This window comes from Diabrotica virgifera, chromosome 4 (assembly GCF_917563875.1).
Source record: "Diabrotica virgifera virgifera chromosome 4, PGI_DIABVI_V3a".
NCBI lineage: Eukaryota > Metazoa > Arthropoda > Insecta > Coleoptera > Chrysomelidae > Diabrotica > Diabrotica virgifera.
Genome location: NC_065446.1, coordinates 41,416,213 through 41,440,683, shown reverse-complemented (window position 1 = coordinate 41,440,683; position 24,471 = coordinate 41,416,213). Strand labels below are relative to the sequence as shown.

The window sequence follows — 24,471 nt, the reverse complement described above, 5'->3', positions numbered from 1 at the left end:
GTATTTGGGATTCATATTGGATAGGGAACTAACTTTTAGTAAACATGTTGATTACATTTGCAGAAAGATAGGGAAAAAATAGGTTTTTTTCGAAGAGTATCACCATTTTTGACATTTCAAACTAAATTAACAATTTATAATTCGTTAATATTACCTCACTTTTTATATTGTTGTTCATTGATTTATACAGGATGTTCTAATTATGACAGGCTTCAAATTCTCCAAAATAAGGCTATGCGAGTAGTAATATTGAGATGCAATCGATATACTCGAATTCAAGATATGCTGAAAACTTTAAATTGGTTAAAAGTTGAACATTTTATGTATGTCCAATCTATGACATTCTTATTTAAGATGGTAAACCATTTATTGCCTGAGTATTTGAACAGTCAGTTGGTCCCGATAGCAAATGTTCATGAGCATAGCACTAGAGCTGCAAATTCAATAAATTTTTATGTTAGAACAACCAACAAGTCCAGTTCAATGAAAAGCTTGTTTCATAAAGGAATTGTACAGTTCAATAATACACCTTATCACATTAAAAATAGCCATAATGCAACTATCTTTAAGAGATTATTAGTCCATTATATTAAAACTAAGACCTAGAAACCAATTGGCAATGTTTGTTGTACTTCCAGTGTTTTTATTTTATCTTCTCTTTTTTTATATATATATATTGAATGTTTCTGATTAATTTAATTTGACAATGCTTATTTCTTTATTTGTTTAGTCTCATGTTTTTAATTTTTGTAATACTTTATGATAATTATGCAGCGCTCCTTGCCTTGACAATTCTTATGTAATTTGTACAGGTGTGGAGTGCAATGTTTTTGTTTTGTGTATTATCTATTATGATAAATAAATAAATATCTATCTATATCTTGAGTAAATTTGTTTCACTGGCAGTTCCCCAGATTTGGATGCCATATACGTCCAGATGGGTTTCAGTACATATTTGTAGAGCAGCAGTTTATTGTCTAGACTTAGGCGTGATATTTGATTCATGAACCAGTACGTCTTTCTATATACGAGTCCCAGTTGCAGTCGTTTGTTCCAAATATGCTTTTGCCATGTTAGGCAGCGTTTTTTGAAGATGAGGAAATTTCTGAGTAACCAAAGACTCAATCTGCAAATGTTATATCCACTCTATTCTTCTCTATGGCATCGAAGCTTGGACTGTTCATCATCACCATTCAAGCCGGATCTATCCATTGCTGGATATAGGTCTCCCTCAGTCTTCTCCATATATTCCTGTTTTGTGCTGTTTGCATCCAATTTTTGTCGAAAAAAATTGGACTGTTAATGTTTACTTAATGAGAAAGCTGGAAGTTTTTGAGATGTGGCTTTTTAGGAGAATTTTGAAAATACTGTGGACCGATCATATTATGAACGAATTGGTGTTGCACAGAATGGGAAGAGACCACCATTAAAGAGAAAAACAGCATACTTGGAGCACATACTTAGAAATGATAAGTACAACTTCTTACAGCTGATTATGAAGAGTAAAATTGAAGGAAAAAGGGGTCCTGGTAGACGACAAATATCCTGGCTGAAAAACATTCGCAACTGGACCGGGTTAAACACGCAGACGTTTTTCAGAAAAGCAGAAGATGGAGAAGAATTTGCAATGGTCATAGCCAACATTCATTAGTGGAGTCCGCACTAGAAGAAGAAGAAACAGTTATGTATGACTATTTGGAAAATTCTCGAGAATGAAAAATCAGAGAATATTCTCGATATGGAGAATTTTCGAATCGGGGGAGAAACTATTAACATCAGATATGCAGACGACACCGCGATCATGGCTGAAAATATCGAAGATCTTTAATTCCTTATTGATCGAGTCACTAGAGAATGCTCCAATAACGGACTTAACATAAATGCAACAAAGACAAAGTTACTTGTGGTTAGTAAACAAGACGTCGGCCCTATGCAACTAATTGTCAGTGATGAATCAATAACAAAAGTTAACCATTTTAAATACCTAGGATGTTGGATAAACGAGACACTAAATCCGGATGAAGAAATTAAAACTCGTATAGAAATTGCAAGAGGAGCATTTATGAAACTTAGATCTATTCTGAGCAACTCTCAGCTGAATTTACAACTAAGAATCAAGTTCCTAAAATATGTGTATCCTGTATTACTATATGGATGTGAAACCTGGATCATGAAGGTTAACATGATGAACAAATTAGAAGCCTTTGAGATGTGGTCGTATCGTAGAATGCTCAGAATATCTTGGGTTCAACGCATTTCAAACAGAGAAGTCTTAAACAGAGTAGGTCAAGGCGAAGGTGACTTAATGAAGATGATAAAAGAGAAAACTTGAATATCTGGGGCATATAATGAGAGGTAGCAGATACAGGATGCTGCAGTTAATACTCAATGGAAAGATCGACGGAAAAAGGGGAATTGGTCGAAAGAAATATTCATGGCTCCGAAACCTTCGTCAATGGACTGGCTTATCAGCAAATCAATTGTTACATGCCGCACAAGATCGAGAACGATATCGGCAAATTGTTATGGAAGCTACCCACGCCTAAAAATTTGGGCACGGTACTTAAAGAAGAAGAAGGAGAATTTTCTGAGATTGAAACCCTATGACGCACTTAGGGATATTGTTGAAGATGAAATAGGGTATTAAAAATCATGAAATTATATACAAAATTATGAGACTAAACAACAGTGTTATTTATATATAAACAAAATACAAAAACAACAGAGAACACAAAATTTATTTGATAAAAAAATGAAAGTTTCTTCTTAACAACAAATAATGGATGTGGTGATTTAATCAGAAAAACATGAGCCCTAAAATTTTCAGAATATATTTCTATCATGAGCTCATCCTGGTTATCTACATTCTGCATTTCAATGTACTGATGAGAAGTTGTGGGATTTTATTTTTCATGAGTCGCCAGCTCAGTCATGAATTGGTCTACGTCTAAAGGGGCATTTAGACGGGCTAGTTTTTGAAGCAATATGTTGCCGAAAATATATATTTGGTATGTTTCTGGCAAGTGTAAAGGCATCTAATGAAAATATCGAAGTTTGGCTGAGCCATGTGGTCGAAATCTTACTGGTTTTGAACACTATTGCAGTGCTTGATGCGTTGCTGATAAAGTCGAACTGCTGTGGAAAATTTTGCATGTTGCTCTGTATTTCCTCTTTATATCCTGTATGTACTCTGTTAAAATTTAATTTGGTTTTGTCAAAACATACAAAGAAAAGATGAACATGTGGTCAAATGAAATCACAAGGTTTATTAATGCAGTACATTTACGTCCAGGGTTGTGGAACTTGGCATACTTCTGGAACTATGAGACAAATGGAAGAGTAGTGCACGCTGAATAAATACATACTTTTAGTATATATAAATAAATATTGCTAATCTTGTTGAGATTGATATTGCGTTTCTCATGTTTGATCTTTCTTCTCTATTCTTCCTATCATATTTATTAATAGTTCGAAATCACTTTTTGGCATTCTTGTAAAATTCTTAAACAAATAATTCTCTAGCATTATTTCCATAGTTAAATTACTCATTGTTTTGCGTTTACTTAGAAAAGCCGTATCAAAATTTTCCGTTTTTCATTTTTCTTTTTATGTAACGTCTTAGCACGATTAAGGACGCAGCAACTCTCGAGAGAATATTCTCTTCTTAAATCATTATGTATGACATAATCTACTCAAAAAGTTGACAGGTATACACACTTTGAACACATTTTTTTTAATAATCTGTTTGAAAATTATTTCTGTAGTGGAAATTGAATCATCAAATCTTTCTAGGTAAAAATGTAATTGTCATTACAAACAACTGTGGCGAATCCCATAAAAACACAATATTTAACTTAGGCATGCCACAAGATAACAATTTCAAAACCTTAGATTAGGTTCAATATGAGTGAGTGCTTAACCAGCTGGAAGTATAAATTGTTAAAAAATTTATAAAAAATTCAATTAACCATAAAGCATGTTCAAAAAAATATCGTTGAAGTGTGAAAAAAAATTGGAGGAAAACAAACGCTTACTACATAATTTTTATTATAATACTAATATGCAATATTACAGAAACCTATTGCATTCAGAGTATACAGTTAACATATTTTTACAAATAGTGTAAATTGTACAAAAATTATCACAAGATAAACACCCACATTATTCAGCAGGTACTGGCGATTATGAAGAAGGAATTATTAAGGGCACTGAAAAACAAATACATATTAGTTATATTATCATTTTCGGATTAAAAATAATCTAATACAGAAGAAATCTTATACAGTAAACGCCACCCTACTAGATACATATGGGTAGTTACCTAATTGCTATGCTTATGGGCTAATCCAGTCTGTCAAGAAACTATTCAAAATAATTGTTTTTTCATACAAAAAATACATTAATTAATAGTATTATTACTCTGCTTTACATTAACTTTATTCAAACACCAAGAATATTACAATATTTTAAAACTTTTAACACTTTAACAAACTTGAATAAATGTCAAAATTAGATCAGCTGTATTTAATACAGCTGATCTATTATTTGTCAACTTTCTATGTTAATATTCAGTTTCTATACATTTTCTAACATTGCAACAAGTGAAGGGTCCAGGACTGTAATAGCTCAATGTTCATATGTACCTAATAGGGTGGCGCTTACTGTATGTCTAAGATGTAGGGAGGTTAAAAAATAACCTACTAGATCTCATAAAATCTACTATGGACTAAACATTTAAACAATTATATTTTGCAGCCTACAAACAAAATCGGCTTTATGTTAGGAATAAATTAAGGTATATAAAAGCAAGGTTACTTATTAAAACATGGAGGATCCAAACTCAGTGAAAGAATTCATTATCTAATATTAATATGAACTAGGGAGCAAATGACGGAGGATGGTAGTTGGCATTATACTGCCAGTATATAAGGAATGAGGTAAGAGGAATGCCAGAATTATAAGTCAATTGCATTGCTAAATGTGGTATATAAAATTCTTTCTGGTATCATCTATAATAGATTGTTAGAATACTCCAGAATATAATCAGTGATTATCAATGATGGATTCAGACCCACCACAGACAATATATTCATACTAAGAACAGTTCAGGAGCAAGCTTATGAATGTGATAGAACTATATAATATGTATTTAGACTTTGGTCTCAGAGGTCTCAGAAAAATGGTGATAAGCTCGATTGATAGGGAAAACAAAAACAAATATAATCAGAGAGAACAACGGTAAAAGAAGAAAGTTACCGACGCAAAGACAAAACTTTAGCTCAAGTAAAAAACAGGACCAAGTTTTATGGTCAATCGATCGTGGAAGAACACATAACACTTGTGCATGAGCCAGGGTGCAAATATTTCGGATATGGGTATCCGCTGTCTGGTATATTAGAAAGTATCAAATCCAGCTATTGTATGTAACAAAACAGTCGTAAATACTGGCGTTAAGGGTGATGTAATACAGCTGTTAGAAGAACATCTTAAAAAACCGATTCAGTGGTTTGTATGTCTGCGACATTGAAATGATTTACCCCTTGGACATCAAAAGAAGTTTGCCAGTGACCAAATCAAAAAACGTGAGGGTCTTCAAACTTTCTCCTATAAAAATTTTGATTCAAACAACTACTTTGAGTTAATTAACTAACAAGAATATAACCTTACAGAACCACCTATATTCTCTAGATTTTCGAGTGAAAATCTGCGAGATTTTATTAAGAATCCTAACTTAGACCCTTTTAACATTGAGATTGAGATATATCACTGCCACAAACAATGTGTAGAACGATGTGTCAAGCTTGTGACACAAGCTTCTCTAGCAGTTTGTGGAGCGTATTCGAGGGAAGGATTTATAAAAACTCGAATTGATTCCAGAAAAACTATGCCTCACTTTAATGCTAAATCGGAAGACATCTTCGAATAGAATGCTTTTACCATATTTTTTTGTAATATTTATATATTAAAAAACTTGGGTGACATCAGGGAGACGAATAAGTTAGGCTATTTTGTTATAAAAAGAATGTTTTAGCATACTATTCTTAAGTAAAATTTTTAATTGTCTTGTGAAACCAGAAAATATTTTCCAATTTAAACCAAATTTATTTATTCAAGTTCTATAAGGTATTACATTTCCCTTACAAAAGAAATTCGCATATTAATGTATTTTTTTCTAATTTTTAGTTGCCGTGTGGGGCAGAAAATATTTTTTTATTTCAACGCAATTTTATTAAAATACAATAGTGTGTTGTAATACTAAATAGTGTGTAGTAGGAAAAATACCAAAATACTTAACAGTTGATTGGGCAACTTTTGTGAAGTATGTATTACTTTTCCATCGCAAAAAAAAATTTTTTTTTTTTTTTTTTCACCTTTTTCAATGCACCCTAGTGTGGATGCCTTCACATATAGAAATCAACTGAAATAATTTCGAAAGTAGAAAAGTTAATGCACATAATATTTTCTGTGGGAATCATACATACTAGGCTAATAAAAGATTGATGACATCAAAATTATGAGACAAAAGAACAGAAATGACTATTTACAGAACATTAATTAGACCTGTAGACAATTTGTCTTTGTTTAAATATGTTACAAAATTTACTATTATAACAGGATCCCGGAAATTAAATTATATTATCTAAAAGAAAATTGGTTTTGGTGGAAGAGATATCAAGAGCCAGAGGATTAAAACACATCTGTTATTTTTTTATCTTGATTCATTTTCATTTCAGTACACTTATAGGTATTTTTATTGAAATTTATCAAAAAATTATGAATAATCAGCTTTTGCTTACATGCTCTTATGACACCCACAAGTGCTCCAAATATGACTAAATTTGCAAGTACAGACTCTCTGCTCTTTTTCTTTTCGCTATCGTTATCTCTGGGACCAAGTCCGCCTTGATTAATTCTCCTCATGATTAATTTGTTTCACTATTCACTATTTTGAACAATATTTCAATTCTGTATTTTTTAATATTCCAAAATTTGAGTGTCAAAATTGAAGAGAAAATTGAGGTTATAGGAGTGAACTGTCACTTGTCACTCTTGTCAGTATCGCCAACGATTAATCGGTTTTTTGCTGGTATCGAAAATCATTCATGGTTTGGAGTGAATAATTTTACAATCCACAATCCACAGTCAAAAAGTGAAAACCAATATTTTAAATTTCTCCGAAGAAAATATTAGTTTTTAGCGTTTTTTTTTTCATTAAAGTTCTACTGTAGTTCACCTACGATTCAGACGTGTTTATCGGCAAGAGTAAAACCAAATTAAACAATATCCGGTTAAAATTGTGTCTTAAAATAGTTGTTTAAATTTGGTGGTATATAAGGAAGTTTGGATAGAGTGTTCAAAACCAATTAAATGGACCTGCAAGTCGGGGGGAAACCCCCTGACCCTGTACCCCCAGATATACCTCAAAAAAAGATAAGTTTAATTAAAGATGTAAGTATGGATATTTATCCAGTCGGACAGGTGACAACCTTTAATAAAAATAACATTTGTAATGAAAATAATCCGGTAAGTACTGATAATAATTTATTAATTAATCAAAATTCGTCAACAAATGATAAAATCGACAATATTATGTCAAAAGAAAGAGAGGAATTTGTGTATATAAGTACTGATTTAGGGCCATACCATATTTATGTTGAAAATAATACAGCTGAATTCAAAGGCAAATTAAATGCTCTCAAAATTGGAGATATAATTCTCTCTAACTTCCCGCAAATAGATAACAAAATTATTAGTATTGATTCTATAGGTCGGAATAGGATTAGAATCAAGTTAAAAGATTATAAATCAGCGAATTTTCTAATAACTCATAAAAACGATAACATTTTTGTTAAAAATAACTTTGTATTGTACATTCCAAAATTTATTCTCCATAGACAGGGCGTCATTAGAGATATTGAACAAGACTTTTCGGATGAGTATATAAAAGGTAAAATAAAACCATTTGATCAACATTGCAATTTTGAAGTTTCTAACGTCAAAAGAATAAACCGTAAAGTAGAAAAAATTACAGATGAAGGTAAGTCAATAGAATATGTTGCTACTAAGTCTTGCATTGTTACTTTTAAATCCCAAATTTTGCCAAAATATATTTCTATTAATAAGGTTATTAAGGAAGTAGAACCCTACAAACAAAAGGTACTATTATGTTATAACTCCCTCCGTTTCGGCCACCTAGGTAGTCAGTGTAGAAGTAGACCGAGATGTAGTAAATGTCAGGAATCCCACACCACAAAAGATTGTACTAGTACTGACTACCTACCAGTTTGCTTTAGCTGTCAAGGAAATCACCTTACAACTAATTTATCTTCTTGTCCAGAATTTAAAAGGCAAAAAATTGTGAAGGAAACCATGAGCTCTTCCAATGTTAATTTCTTTGATGCAAATAAACAGGTCCCAAAAAATACATACGCCAACATAGTCGCTCTTAATACCTCTGCCATGGAAAATAGTGTAATTTCCTCGACAAATTATCCCCAACGGATTCAATCTGGACTTACCCCATCTAGCATAATACAGTCTCATTCTTCTCAACCACAATTCTCGCAGACCCAGAATTTACAACCCAAATCGTATAAAAATAATTTTACTAATTACATGTTTTCTTCTCCTACATCTTCAAGCCCAAACAAAAGGCACAGGCCAATTAGCCCTAATCCCATTGAAATTTCAAGACACGAAATTCTTTCTCAACCAAACTCATCTTTTGTCTCGGGAGGAATTTTTAATAGTCAACATTATTTAAAAAACTCAGTTGGAGTAAAATCACAATCAGAGGAATTAAATTCAACAATAAGTTTAGTTTTAGAAGTAGTTCTCAATATTATAAATAATATAAAACAAACAAATAATTTTAATGTATCAGAGTCAGAAATAGTTCAATTAATTAGTAATCATGTAAACCAACCCTTGTCTTCAAATTCGCAGACATCACAAATATGAATATGCTGCAATGGAATTGTCGTTCAGCAGTAGCTAATAAAGTAAATTTAGAATATCTGCTATATCAAAATCAAATTTCCATAGCATTACTCTCAGAAACCTGGTTTAAATCAAAATACTATTATAATTTTAAAGGTTATAATTGCTTTAGATCAGATCGTGCAGACGGGTATGGTGGAACTGCCATTTTATTAAAATCAAACATAAGATGTGAAGAAATAAATCTTAAAAATAGACATCCTTTCACTCATAAATGTATTTCAGTTCAAATTTTTCGAAACAAAAATCCTATTACTATTGTCTCAGTATACATTGAACCAAAAACCCAGATATCTGAAAGACAATGGTTGGAATTCTTTACAGATATTCCTAAGCCTTTTATTATTGGTGGCGATTTTAATGCCCACAGTATCGCATGGGGCTGTGAAATTGAAGACAATTATGGTAAAAAACTTTTAGAAAGTATTGATCATTGTAATTTGATATGTCTGAATGATGGGTCGCCCACATTAGCAACTAGTAACAGTCCATCTGCTATTGACTTAACATTTTGTACTCAAGATCTTTCAAATTTTTTAACGTGGAGTGTCTTACAAGATCCTCATGGATCCAATCATCTTCCGATTATCATAAACATGGAAACAGATAATACAACTTCATCTCCAACTGAAAACTTTCATAAGATCTGGAATCTTAACAAGGCCGATTGGGACTTATATACCTCTGTACTAGAAGCTGAAAATTCTCCCGGTAATTATCAACAGTTAATAGCAAACATCAATAAAGCAGCCAATTTAGCAATACCGAAGTTTTCATCTAACGTCATACATAAGAAACAAATCTCAAACCAATGGTGGTGCGAAAGTTGTAAAACTGCTGCTGATAACCGTAAAATTGCATACGGAAAATATAAACAAAACCCTACAAGGAATAATTTATTTGAATTTAAGAGACTTGATGCTGTCGCAAAAAACTCTTCAAGCAAAAGAAAAAACAGAATTGGATAGAGTACTGCGAAAGCCTTAACTCCAAAACAAAAATCAGTGAAGTATGGAAGAAAGTAAACGCCTTTAAAAACCGCAAACAGTCCAACAAGTTTCCAATAAATCCAAATTCAAGCTGGCTAGATGAATTTCATAATAAAATATCTCCTCAGTGGGTACCTTCCCAATATTTTCCAGAATACAGCGAAACAGTTTCAAGGGATAAGTTTGGCTTAGAACAACCATTTAAATTGTGGGAGTTAGATCGAGTACTTAGTCAACAAAATAGCAGTGCTCCAGGTAAAGACAATATTTCATATTCCATGATATACCATATACCACTTCAATATAAAATATCATTATTACATATTTTTAATGAAATTTGGAATGACACGTCACAAATTCCAGAGAGTTGGAAGGAATATATTCTAATACCTATTAAAAAACCTGGAAAACCAGAAAATTCTTATAGTTCATATAGACCAATATCCCTAGCTTCTTGCTTCCTAAAGACGTTAGAAAGATTAATAAAAAATAGAATTGAACACTGGTTAGAGCAAGAAGATATTTTCCCAAAATCTCAATATGGATTTCGAAAATCAAAATCAACTCAAGATGCGATAACTTCCTTAGTCTCATCTATACTAATAAACTTTACTGATAATGCGTATACTATGGCTGCTTTTCTAGATGTCTCTTCTGCATTCGATACCGTTAATTTGGACATTATGTATAAAAAACTAGTAGACATTGGTTTTCCCATCAACTTAGCTAGATTTCTGAGGACACTGTACACTAATAGATGGACGGTTTTAAAAATCAACAATTCCATCTCCACTCCACGTCTTACAAATATAGGACTACCACAGGGTAGCATATTAAGTCCAATGTTATATATTTTATATAATATTGATTTAGAAAATTGTATTAATAGCACAACAAAGATTATTCAATATGCTGATGATGTAGTAGTTTACACATCCCACAAATCATTGGATATATGTAAAAATAATTTTAATGTCTCAATTAAGGCTGTTCTTAATCACTATCAAAATATTGGTTTAGCAATATCAGAATCTAAAACAGAAATTTGTATTTTCTCCAGAAATCGTCAAATTCCACAAGGTCATTTGGCAGTAGGTCAGATTCAATATCCTATTAAAAATTGTATAAAATATCTCGGTACTTATTTGGATAGAAAACTTCTATGGAAGGATCACATGCATCATATCATAAAAAAGTCTGAAAATGCAATGAATATTCTACGAGCCTTTTGTAGAACTAATTGGGGTGCCGATCCAAATATAGCACTTTTATTTTACCGTACTATGATTCGTCCTATTTTCGATTACAGTTGTCATCTGTATGGAACTGCTGCAAACACACATTTGAATAAATTAGAAATACAAAAAAATAAATGTCTTCGACTTTGTCTTGGATATTTGAAGTCTACACCCGTTAATATAATGGAAGTTGAGGCGATAGAACCACCCCTGGAATTTCGACGACAGTTTTTAAGTGATAAATTTATTACTAGAGCTATAGGAAAAAATACAAACTATCTGCAGGATATACATAAGTTATAAATTTTAGATCTAACTCATAAATATTGGACAAAGAAAAAATGTCCCCTTCTTGTAGATAGTTACTTGAAAATATCTCAATACCGAAGTACTTTCTATACTTATGAAAATCAAGTTTCACCTATGTATTCCCATGTATTAGAAGAAATTTTCTCAAAACAAATTAATACTTTTTTTATGGATATTAATTTAAATCCAGCCGTTTTTCAATCATTTATACTTCATAAATGGCCACATTATCAGTTTTACTATACAGATGGATCCAAAGTACAAAACAAAGTAGGATGTGCAATAATCAATATTCAAAGTGGATTTAAAAAATTATTCAAATTGCCTTGTGAATCATCGATATACACCGCTGAAATGATAGCGATACTTTTTGCTTTAAGACACATATTTAGTAACGAACCCTATAGCTGCATAATATTTACAGACAGTAAGAGTGTCGTTGATAGACTAACTAACGTACATAAGTACCAACAGCTCAATCATATAGAACTGGAAATTATGACTCTTTATAATAAAATTGCAAATTTAGGAAAAAACATCATTATATCATGGATAAAGGGACACGCAGGCATTAGGGGTAACGAAATAGTAGACAGGCTAGCCAAATCCGCCCTAGAAATAGGCGAAGAACTTCCCATGAACTTACTACCCATTTCGGATATTGATATTATTAGTAGACGACACCAAAAAGAAAATTGGCAAAGGTATTATCGAAACACGAGAACTGGTAGTAATTACAAACAAATGCGACCTGAAATTCCCATTAAAAGATGGTTTCATTCTGTATCAAATCGCCATTTCATAAGAGTTATAAATAGATTGAGATGTAATCATGCTCTTACCCCCCTTCATATGTACAGTCTGGGTCTCACAGAGTCACCTAACTGTGAGTGTGGAAAAGAAGGTAATCTACTACATATTCTCCTCGAATGTTCACATCAATCAGTAAATATAAACAAATTTTATGATAATCTTAATATATTAAAAATTCCACTTCCGTCTACCTGAAAAATTTGATTTTTTCTGAAGAGATTAATATATTAAAAACAATTTACGAACATATCAAAAATTGTAAATATAGATTGTAGCAATAAAATTTACCCTGTATTTAAGAAATTTTGTTAAAACAAAGCAGGCATGTTTGTTAAAACAAAACAAACATGTTTGTTTTGTTGTTATTTTGTTTTAAATCCTGTAGATTTAAGTAATTATTGTATATTATAATTGAAAAAAGAAAAGAACAAAAAAAAAGAGAAAAAGAAAAGAAAAAAAAAATAAAAAAAAATAAAATATGCAAAAAAAAAAAAATAAAAAATGCAAAAAAAAACTAAGAAGATGTAAACCTCCGCGAGGATGAATCGGGTTTACGTCTTAGCGTAGTAAAAAAAAACAATTTATAAAAAATAACAATAAAAAAATTAATAAAAAAAACAAATTAACAATATAAAAAAAAATGCAAAAAAAAATAAAAAAAAAATAAAAATTTACAAAAAAAAAATGAACAACCAAAACAGAGTATTATTTAGATAATAATTGTAGATAATAATGTTAGTTTGTTATGTATTTAGAGTTAGAAATACAGAAAAAATTCCTCTGATAGAAAAATCAAATTTGTTTGTTTTTAAAATAACAAAATGTCTGGCTAATTGGCTCGGCCAAGGCCATCAAATTCACTCAAAAAAAAAAAAACAATCCACAGTTTCACAAAGCTACTTTTATAGCTTTTATAAAGCAATTACGTTTATTTTAGCACAAAATAAATAATAATAAAAAGTATCTTTATATAAATTGTTTGAATGATAAATTTATTATGGATAAAAATCGATGAATCCAGTCCTGACCATCGAAATGTTCGAACTTGTCTTTTGAACTTGTATCACGGAACACAAGATTTTATGCACATATTTTAGGCATATTTATATCAGATTGATTCTGATATTATGGATAATTATAATTAAATTTATTATGAAACATTACCTGATTGCTTCAATTTATATAATTTAAATAAAATATGCATTTCTAGGAATCGGTTAATATGTTATATACATGAACTTGATATGATAGGTCGTAAAAAGATGCCTTAAATCAGGTCAGCCAATGAGAATGTGCTGCGCTCTGGTGCTGCATAAAATAATTATTTTTGATACTTTGTTGATTATCAAATTCTTTTTTACTTATCTTCCATTTTTTACTTTTTGTTTTGTTTGTGTACGTCACGTTGTGCGTCTATAAAGTGTGTTTTTTATTAAACATTTAATTTGTTTACGAATGGTGATTGTTGTTAAAGTTTAATTTCGGTTCTTGTTTCGTTTTAGTGACATTGAAAATGATCTAAACATCCTAGCCCATCTCAAAATATGAAAATGTAAACAAAAAGTAGGAATGTCTTTTTCATAGGGTGTCTTCAAATGTTTCGCTACTCTTTTATTTTGTTATGGGCAATCATTTGTTTAATAGTGTCTTCCTTTTGTCGGGGTAAGTTTTAAATTTAATATTTCGTTGATTCTATGGCGTAAAAATGCATTATCAAATTAATGAATCCAAAGAATGCAAAGTAAGCACTTTGAAAGATTCTATGAAGTGAATATGATACAAAAAAATATTCGTTATTTTATAACAACACTAGTGAAACAGTATCAAGTTTTCTCAAATTTATATATTTTTAAATGATCTTTTTGTCAAATGCACCAAAAATATTTCATTAGAACTAAAGTTTCATACATTCTAATTTCATAGATTTACAGTTTTTCCCTTGATATTTTATATTTAATCATCATATTACAGAATGACAGAATTAAATAATAAATTAGAACTAAATTTGACACACTTGTTGCCCAAAATTATTTTCAAATGTCCTTAAATTAAATCATAAATTAGCATTAAATTTAATGCACTTGTTGTCTTTAGGTTTGTAAAGTTAATAAAATAACTGCAATCACTACATGAACTACTAGATATTATTTTATTTATTTATTTATAGGCCAGTCATCGAGATCAAAAATAGAATATTACCTACCTCCAATTTCTAGCAGATTTTAATGAAATTTTGCGAATATCCGTTATTTTACAATTTGAAAGCACAAAACATCGTTTTATTAATATTTATCATTCTGTAAAAATAATGATTTGAACTTAAATGAGTAAAATGTAAACTATTGACTTTTTCTAGAAAGCGAGAAATCATAAGAACAGATTATTTTATTAACGAAGTAAAACTTGAAAGGTTAACAAAAATCAGAGATCTAGGGGTGTTATTCACCAGCAACTTCTCCTTTAATGAGCACATTCTCAAACTAACTAATGATTGCTATAGACAGTTAGGCTTTATCCTAAGATCCAGTAAAGAATTTTATTGACACTACAATTAAGCTTTTTAATGCATATGTGAGGTCAAAACTCGAATATTGTTGTACCATATGGAGTCCCTCCACCATATCACATGGTGATATGATAGAGAGGATTCAGAAGAAGTTTTTGAGGTCTTTATATCTGAGGAAATTTTTGATTTATCCTTTTAAGGTTTCCTATAACTTGCAGAGAATGCTTTTTGACACTGTGTTATTGAGCGAAAGATGTAGAAATGCCCAAATCATTTTCATATTTAATATATTTATTTATTTATTTATTTACGGGTCTCCCCAATTTAAAAAAAAATATACATATATAAACAATAAGTAGAAGTAAAAGTAGTATTGGTAAAGTCCAGTAAAACAGTAAAAAAACTAAAAATAAAATAAAATGAATTAAATGAAAGTGTGACAGCATAAAACTGTAGTAAGTACATTACAATAAAACTAAATTTAACATACACACAATCCACGTTATGCAGTGACAATACATAATAATATAATATAAACTGACATTAATCAACTAACTACAGACAATAAAAAAATTAACAAATTACATAATACAAAAGCATTATCCATGGCAAAAATTAACAAATCCACTGAAAATATAATATTAAATATTAAATATTAAACATAAGTGCTGACCGGAAAAACTGATTTTAGTTGGTTTTTAAATACTCGACTGGAAGAAGAGAATAAATCGATGTCCAAATCATTCAGGCGACTTAAAGTTCTATCTATTGGTGAGTTAAGACCATAGTTAGTTAAATGATGAGGTACATGGAACAAGTTATTATTTCTCAGATTATGGTTTGGAATATTAAAGTTTATTAATTTTAATAAATCAGGACAATTGATTTCACTATTTAATAGTTTATAAATAAAAGCTAGATCATTTATAATTCTACGGTCTTTTAAGGAGTGCAAATTGAGATCACTACGGATGATGGTATAGTTGTGGTTTAGTTCAATAACATTATATCCCAATCTGTATGCTGCAAATCTTAAAAACTTATTTTGAACTCTCTCGAGACAAACAACATGAACATTATAAAATGGTGACCAGACAATAGAGGAGAATTCTAATATAGATATAACCAATGATGAGTAAACAGCCTTTATTGTATTAAGGGAAAGATCAGCACAACTGCGAAGTATATAACCCAGTACTTTTGAAGCCTTTGCTGTCACATAGTTAATGTGATCCACAAACGTTAAGTTTTCATCGAATATTACTCCTAAATCCTTTACTGCTCTAACATAAGAGAGCGCTTTACTGTCGATGACATATGATGATTGATATTTTTTTGCAACTTTGTGGAAGCTAATGAAATGACATTTATTAATGTTTAAAAAGAGTCTGTTTTTGTTACACCACTCAACTAAATTATTGAGATCGTTTTGAAGGAGACTACAATCTTCATGATCTTTGATAGATCTGTAAATCTTCAAATCATCAGCAAATAGCAAGTACTTAGAGTGATTAAAACATTCACCTATGTCGTTAATAAACAGATTGAACAGAAGGGGCGAGCAATGAGCACCTTGTGGAACTCCAGATTTTATTTGTATTGTATCTGACATAAATGAACCCAGTTTGACTTTTTGTGTGCGACCTATTAAATAGCTATCAAACCACTTTAAAAGCAGATCGCTGAAACCATATGCCTTAAGTTTATGTAGCAGTAAGTAGTGGTCAATCCTATCAAAGGCTTTTGAAAAGTCTGTGTATACACAATCTACCTGACATTTTCTTTCCAGATCTCTGATAATAGATGTTTCATAAGATAGTAAGTTTGTAGTTGTGGATTTCTTGTGCATAAAGCCATGTTGATAATTATTTATTAATTGTTGACAAGTAAAACTAATATGGTTATAAATCAACTTATCAAGTAGTTTAGGAATGGTCGATTGTTTAGATATACCTCTGTAATTTTCTATATTTTCTCTTTCGCCAGATTTAAAAATTGGAATTAAATGGCTAGTTTTCCATTTATCAGGAAGAATGCCTAATTTCAATGATAAGTTATATAGAACAAACAATGGTTGAGTTAGACTGTAAGCACAGTTTTTCAAGAAAAAATCGGGAAGACCATCCGGTCCAGCTGTTACATTATTAGAAAGTTTTGACAAACCATCGAAAATAACTTCCGCTGTCAAAGAATCACACTTTATAGATGAATAATTATTAAATGTGTCATGATAACTTACATCCAGGGAAGAAACATAAACTTCAGAGAAGTAAACAGCAAAAAGTTCACTTATCTGATCACCATTCACAGCTTTTTTATCAGCTAGATACATATTATTAGGAACATCATATAGATTATTTTTTCGGCTAAAAAATCTCCAAAATGACCTGGGATCGGTATTAAAATTATTTTCAAGGTCTTTTTTGTAATTCACAAAACATTCTTTAGATAAAATATTACATTGACTACGTAACTTTGAAAATTCTATGTAATAACAGCGATTGCCAGTATTCTTGTAATTTTTGTGAGCTATTTTCTTTTGGATGATTAAATTTCTCAACTCAGCATTGAACCACTTTGGGAAAGTTGATACCTTACTTTTCTTTTTGGGCACAAAAAGATTTAATGCCATACTCATAATATGATAGAAATTGTGTACTGCAGTATTTATGTCATTTAAATTTAAATACTTGTGCCAATTGATAGGTCCCAAATAATTCTGTAAGCTAATATAATCAGCGTTTCTGAAATCATAGTAAAATTCTTGGCACAGTAAATTATTTGTAATGCCCGATATAGGTAAATCAAAGGAGTATGGTTTGTGATAAGTAGATTCAGAAAAAATAGGATCTATTGCAGATGAAACTAGAATACTATCCACATTCGAAAATAGTAGATCTAAAAACTTATTATTAGAGTTAGGAATAGTAATATGCTGTTTAAAATCAAGAAAAGCATAACATTGTGCTACACTAGAAATGTTTTCATTCATCTGAGATGGTGATATATTATTTAAATCGGAAGTTATATTAGGCAAGTTAAAACCACCAAAAATATAAAAGTTGCATTTATTATACTGAATTCTCAAATCTTCAATCGTTTCAACATGTGATAGATAACAATTATTTGGACTGTTAGGAGGAATATACACGCCACCAATGATAAAATTAAAATTTGAAACAGAACAAGATATAAATAACTGTTCCACTGAATTGTTTATATTATACTGAATATAGTTTATCAAATCATAGATTCTCCTACGATTCTTTCATTTATAAATTTTAATGTACCAGACCAAAGACTTAGATGTAGACACACTTTATTTGAACTGCTAACTGCAAAAGGGGACTTCCAACAAATTTTCATAAATTCACTTTTTGTTATTTTTGCGTTCTTTACATGTAAACACATTGTTTTCAACAAAAAGGGGACTTCTGCATCTATTCTAAGTACAGTGGAACCTCGATAACTCGGATTAATCGGGACCACGACCGATCCGGGTTATCGAAAATCCGAGATAGCCGGAGAATATGGTAAAAATTAATAAAATACGGTATACTTACAGATAAACTCCGTTAGAATTGAAATAACATGAAATATTTTTATAAATATGCACAGTACATATTACCTACTCATTACAATTCTAAAAAAAACACCAAACCCAAACAATGGTAGGGGAGCAAAGTATGCTAAATGTGCAGTCATTCGAGCGCTTTGGAGACCTATTGGGTTGTGAAGAGTAGGTCCTAAAAACAAAAAAAGTTAAGTGACATTTTCCATTTTAGTGGGCGCTTGCCATTTTTTAATTTAATTTTCCATTTCCAACAATCGTTTTTTCCGATTATAACGCCATCTATACATAATTCGAAAAAATGTTTCGAATAAAAGTTACTTATTTTATCGTAAGGAATCCAAATCTGCAATAAAAAATGGGGGCTCCTATTTAAGATTTTAAAGTAACCCCATACCCCACCTCCGTGGGGGGTCGTGTTTGGTGCCATTCGATAGATTTTTTAAAAATAATAAATAAGTGTATTTTACAGTTTTTCGATCTGATGTTCATTTCGCGAAATATCGCGGGATTCGTATTTAAAATATTAAATTTACCCCCCACCCCTCTCCGTGGAAAGTCGTGTTTGGCATCATTCGATAGATTTTTAAAAAATGTTGAGCACATATTTTTTAGTTTTTTGATCTGGCATTCATTTCGCGAAATATTCGCTTTTTTCTTGTGAAACTTTGGGACTCACCCATTTCCTTACGCCCGGCTCAAATCGTCAGATTTTTTAAATATACACTCTTTTGCATGTACTTAACTTACCTTATCTTAATCTGATAATTTCGAGTTTTTTTAAGGATAGATTTTTTTTTTCGGGCCCCCCTTAACGAACTCCCCTGTGTTAAGAGCCAATATATGGTAGAGGTACATCTGCAGGGTACCAGGTTTCTCGCCATATGATAATCTGACGCGCTCGAGTAACTGCAAAAATCCCCGCTTGGGCTCCCCTACCACAATACAAGACACACAATACTAAAGACCATTGTTTATAAAAGAATTTTTTAAATAGTCTTTCCTAAACAATGCTGACAGTTTGAAATAAAAAGGAATAGATACTACAGACAGCTGGCTGTTGTTTCTGCGGCGTGTACTATGAGTAATTTTTAATCTCGTGTTCAAATTACACACATAAGTACACGACACAGAGAGTCTAGACACATTATCTCTCAAATATTATATTACATACACTTTTATTGTTGAAAGGATTGTCTGATAATTAACTATTTTGATTGGAAATAAGCCACAATTAAATTGAAAAATACAAAATATTGAAAATCAAAATGTTTATCTGATGAAAATCGGTCCGGGTTAGCCGGACTTCCGGGTTATCGGGGGCCGACTTATCGGGGTTCCACTGTATATTGAAAATGGGGCTAAAATTTCTGTAACTGCAAAAAGTGGACTTTTACAGCAGAAATATAACGAAAAATAACCGAAGAAGTGACATTTTTGCCTTTACAACGCGAGTTTACTCTGAAACACGCCCATTAATATCATCCAAAGTTGAAAACATTAGAAAAATGCTCAGATTCATCGACGATGGCAATATCCCATTTTGGAGGGAAATAACAGAATGGCCCACTGTTCACCAAGTTCATAATTAATACTATGGACTATTTTCTATTCCTTTCTTTATATTACGTGTTGATAATGGCAAATAAAGGTGTTTTCTAGCAAGTAGTGTTTACCTAATTGAATTATTTCTAATAATTTTCATTTTTATTACAGTTAACTGCAAAAAGGGGACTTCTACACAACATTAAAATGTGAATATTATACAATTATAATTAAAATTATTTACAACTTATTTACTTACAGAATTATGTATAAAGCTATATTGAACATGTATACCAAGTTTTCCGTTTCTAAGAGATTTGGTTACATAATTATTTAGTTTTTACCTTCTCCTGTAAAATTTGCTTTTATGCAGATGTCCCCTTTTTGCAGTTAGCGGTTCATTTAAAATAACTCCAGAATATGCAAACTCCCCCATGGCAAACTGCTTAATGGCAATGAACGATTTTATCGTGACTGAAGACCTTGACCTATATAATATGAAAAAGAGTACTATGCTACATAAACTGTGATACCCTTATTTATTGTTTTAACGTGTATTTGTTTTATTGTATTGTATAAATTATTATATGTTCTTATTACCTTGTATTGACCAACTGTGCATTTATAATTGGCATCATTGCTGTAAATGTGCAGTATAAATAAATAAATAAATAAATTTACATGGGGTTGTAAGCTATAACATTTAGGTACTTATTCAAGTATAAACATAACGGAAAGGTTTGTTCCAACCATGAAATTGCGGAAACACTCAATCAGAACAGGGTCTTTGAATAAAAGTTAAATTAATTATCATTTAATGTAAAACGTAATTTGTAATATTTGTGTGTACTTAATGCACTACAATGTTACATATTATGATTAATTAGATATTGTGATTAAAAGCTTTAACACAAAATGCATTCTTCCTAGAGTTCTGGCCCTCCACTAGAGGTTCTTAAACTATGTGTTCCCCCATTAAAGAAGTTTGTCCACCACTCCTATTCGCTGTGTGCAAGTACTTGGAGGGGATACGAAAAAGGATCGTGCAGATATAGTGGACAAATCTTGCAACTTTCTTAACAATATATTTCTTAACACATTTGCGGACACACTGTCATTTTATACACATATTCTTATGGAGTAAATGACTGTCATGACCATGAGCATAAATTCATATGCAGTCATGACCGCGAATGTGTTTTAAATAATTCATATTGTTAATTGAAATTGTCAAATTGATATTTCATACCTACTGTCATTGAAGAAAATGGGATTTCGCAAATGATGTGAGATGTGTTATAAATTGTAAAAATTATATGTTGCTCCACAATATTGATATGATATGCAATTATTAAAGTGAATTTAATTAATGGTATTTTGCTTGTATAGTCGTTCGCTAAACTCAGACACAACTGGCTAGTGATTTTAGTTTGTAACTTTTTTGTTTTTGGCCAATTTTGCCAAAATTGGCAAAATTATTAGGAGGGGATGTAGTACTGTGGATCAAATCTTCAAATATTAGCAGAAAGTCACGATAATGAAAAACAGACAGTCACACTTTTTCTAGACTTTAAACAGGCATTCGACAGAGTGAAAAAAAAAGAACTATTTAAAGCACTCAGAGACTTAAACATTAGCACGAAACTGATTAAAATGATAAAAATGACATTTGATAAAACAGAAAACAAAGTCGAAAGTACATAACAACCTAACTGAAAAATTTGAAGTCAGGGAAGGAGTGCGACAAAGGCATCCATTGTCATCACTGTTGTTCAATATATTGTTAGAAAAAACCCTACCAGAGGCACGCATAAACAGGTCTGGCCTTGTATATTCCAAGAAACACCAGTGCCTAGCATTTGCAGATGATATTGTGATCATAACCAGAAGTTGTTCTGAAGCTATTTCCTTGTGGCATTTTTTATAATCAACTATTTTTAATGGGAATAAGCCACAATTTTACCAAAAAAATGATTTTATTAATGTTTCGAAGCCCAAATCGGGTTTCGTTGTCAAAATACAAAATACTACTAAAATAAACAAAAATGTTGTTGCTAAGTAAAAAAAGTTCTTCTAATAATTTATTTAATCTGACTCATTTATATTGGCAATTCAGACGTATATTATACATTTTAAAGTAGAAGACTTTAAAATGTTATTGCCAATATTTATGAGTTGCGTTCCTGGGACGACTTTACTAAAAGATAGTTCATTTGATTACATGAAATCAATCCCAACTCAAGAATATCCGTCACAAAAAAAATCATAGCATGTGATCTGTCTTTAAAAAGACAACCAAATGCAATGATGACAGTAAAATTCTCGCTTTAGAGATTCCATAATAAATCACGAGGAAAAACCAGGAAAAATCCTTGTGATACTATCCCGACATCGTAAGTATTTGGTCTTACATTTAATTTACTTTCAAAAAACTAATACAAAATTCTGACTTTATTTTATATTCTAACTTTTAGTACAAATTTTATATTTTAGTATTACTTATTGTATATAGTAACAAGTAGACTTCCGAACGGTAAGGTTGTATCCGAGACGTTCTTATCAACGAGTAGTTAAATTAGTATATTATTAAGGATATTATTTATCCTGAGTGATGTCCGACGATCCAATTAAATGGTCGTTATGTTATCACGAAACCAGAAACCAAGAGTCGATTAATAAGTAAGTTTTTACTTTTATTTTTATTAAAAATAAAGGAACAATCATTATTTTAAAATGTTTCCTAATCAGACGCCAACTGAGGCAATATTAGTCCAGGAAAAGAACGTTTTATTTTCAGAAAATGCACAACGTTCGCAAAATGAACAAGCATTATATAATGCATGGGTTCAATCAGAAAATAATGTTCAAAAACTTAATATAGATAATCAGCGCCTAAATCAAATAATTATCACAATGGAGCAAAGATTAGCAAAGCTTGAGAATACCCAACAAGATATAGGGTCAACAGCAAGCGCCGATACAACAAAAACCAAAACAGACAAATCTGAATATTTTACCGATGAAGAAGATTTAGCCAACGAAACGGAGTGGATAAGACAAGAGAACAGGAGGACCAAAAAACGCAAAATGGATACTTCATTATCTCCTCCCTCTCCAAAGAAAGCAACAGCTGTAAAGCAAATTCAAAAGTCAAAACTGCCACCTCCGGTTGTAGTAGAAGGTTTCGAAGAAAAACAATAGTCTTGTTGTACCACAGCAATCTACCTTGATTTTAACAAAACAACAAGAGGCTTCAGCAGACAAACATGGACAACTTCAAGGAAACTCTACGAAAATTAATGAGAATGTCATACAAGGTCAGTCAAAAATAAATGAACAAGTTGTTAGTTTAGAAATTATGAAGACACAAACTCAGCTAATAATGAATGATGTGTTAAACATTAATAACGACGAGACAATAAAACCTGATGATTCAAGACTAACTGTTAAGTCTTCACATGAAAATCTTGTAAAACAAACTCAAATTAATAATACAACGAATCAAAATGCTCCATCATCGTCAAGTAAAAATCAACATATGGATGGTTGGGAAACTCAAAGAAAAAGGGGTTTCTTAAAAAATAAACGACCAGCACCCATTCAAGGCAAAAGAAATGGAACTTCCAATCTTAAAATTGCCCCCAGTGTGTCTAGTTATAGTTGGATTTTCTTGTCAGGTCTCACTGACGATTCAACAGCAAAGGATGTGCAATCATACATGCTAGAAAATGGGGTTCAAAATAGTGTCATAGAAAAGTTACGCACAAAGAAAAAGTTCATTAGCTCTTTTAAAATTGGAGTAACACAAGAGAGCGTGCCCACAGTCCTAACTCCTGATTTTTGGCCAGTCGGTCTTTATGTTAGTGAATTTTTAAACCTGAAGAATCTAGCACCTCAATAGATAGGTTAAATAATCAACTTGAAAAAATTGCTTCTGACCAGGTGTGTATAGTGCACCAAAACCTTCAATCTATAGGAACAAGTCATGATGCTCTTCAAGAATTTCTAAACGATGAAAAAAATGTTCTTGCTATGTGTGTGAGCGAACATTGGAAAACCATCGATCAATTGTCCGCATATAATTTGGTGGGATATTCACTGGCATCAGCATTTTGCAGGCAAAATGGATATGGAGGCACAGCAATTTTTTTAAGGAATGGTATAGAGTATGTACATAGAAGTGACATAACCATATTTGGCGATGAAGAATGTTTTGAGTGTTCTGCCGTAGAACTCTCATTTTATAAAAAAAAGGTCATAATCATATGTATATACAGAACAAGCACAAAACCTGTTCATGACTTTTTAGTAAAACTTGAGTCAGTTCTAAATATACTACTGAATGAGCAATGCACATGTTTTATTGCTGGAGATTTTAATTTAGATATAATGAATGTTAAGGACAGTAATGCTAAAGATTTCAGTGAATTGTTGCAGTCTTTTAATTTTGCTCCTTCTATTTTAGAATATACACGGGTAAGTAGGACTTCTCAAAGTTGT

General features: G+C 31.2%; 1 protein-coding gene and 1 long non-coding RNA gene across 2 annotated transcripts in view; one reads left to right on the top strand and one right to left on the bottom strand.

Moving 5' to 3' along the window:
- Positions 1–4,030: 4,030 nt before the first annotated feature.
- Positions 4,031–7,049, bottom strand: LOC114325501 (uncharacterized). The gene is made up of 2 exons (XR_003651684.2): positions 6,798–7,049; positions 4,031–4,208 (listed from the first exon to the last, which is right to left on the bottom strand). It is a non-coding gene; the product is annotated as an uncharacterized LOC114325501 (long non-coding RNA).
- Positions 7,050–13,676: 6,627 nt separating this feature from the next.
- LOC114325502 (low-density lipoprotein receptor-related protein 6) overlaps positions 13,677–24,471 on the top strand; it is a 114,518-nt gene continuing 103,723 nt past the window's right edge. The window contains exon 1 of the mRNA XM_028273560.2: positions 13,677–14,011. Coding sequence (XP_028129361.1) covers positions 13,945–14,011 — 67 coding nt within the window. The 5' untranslated portion in view covers positions 13,677–13,944. The remainder of the gene's footprint in view (positions 14,012–24,471) is intronic.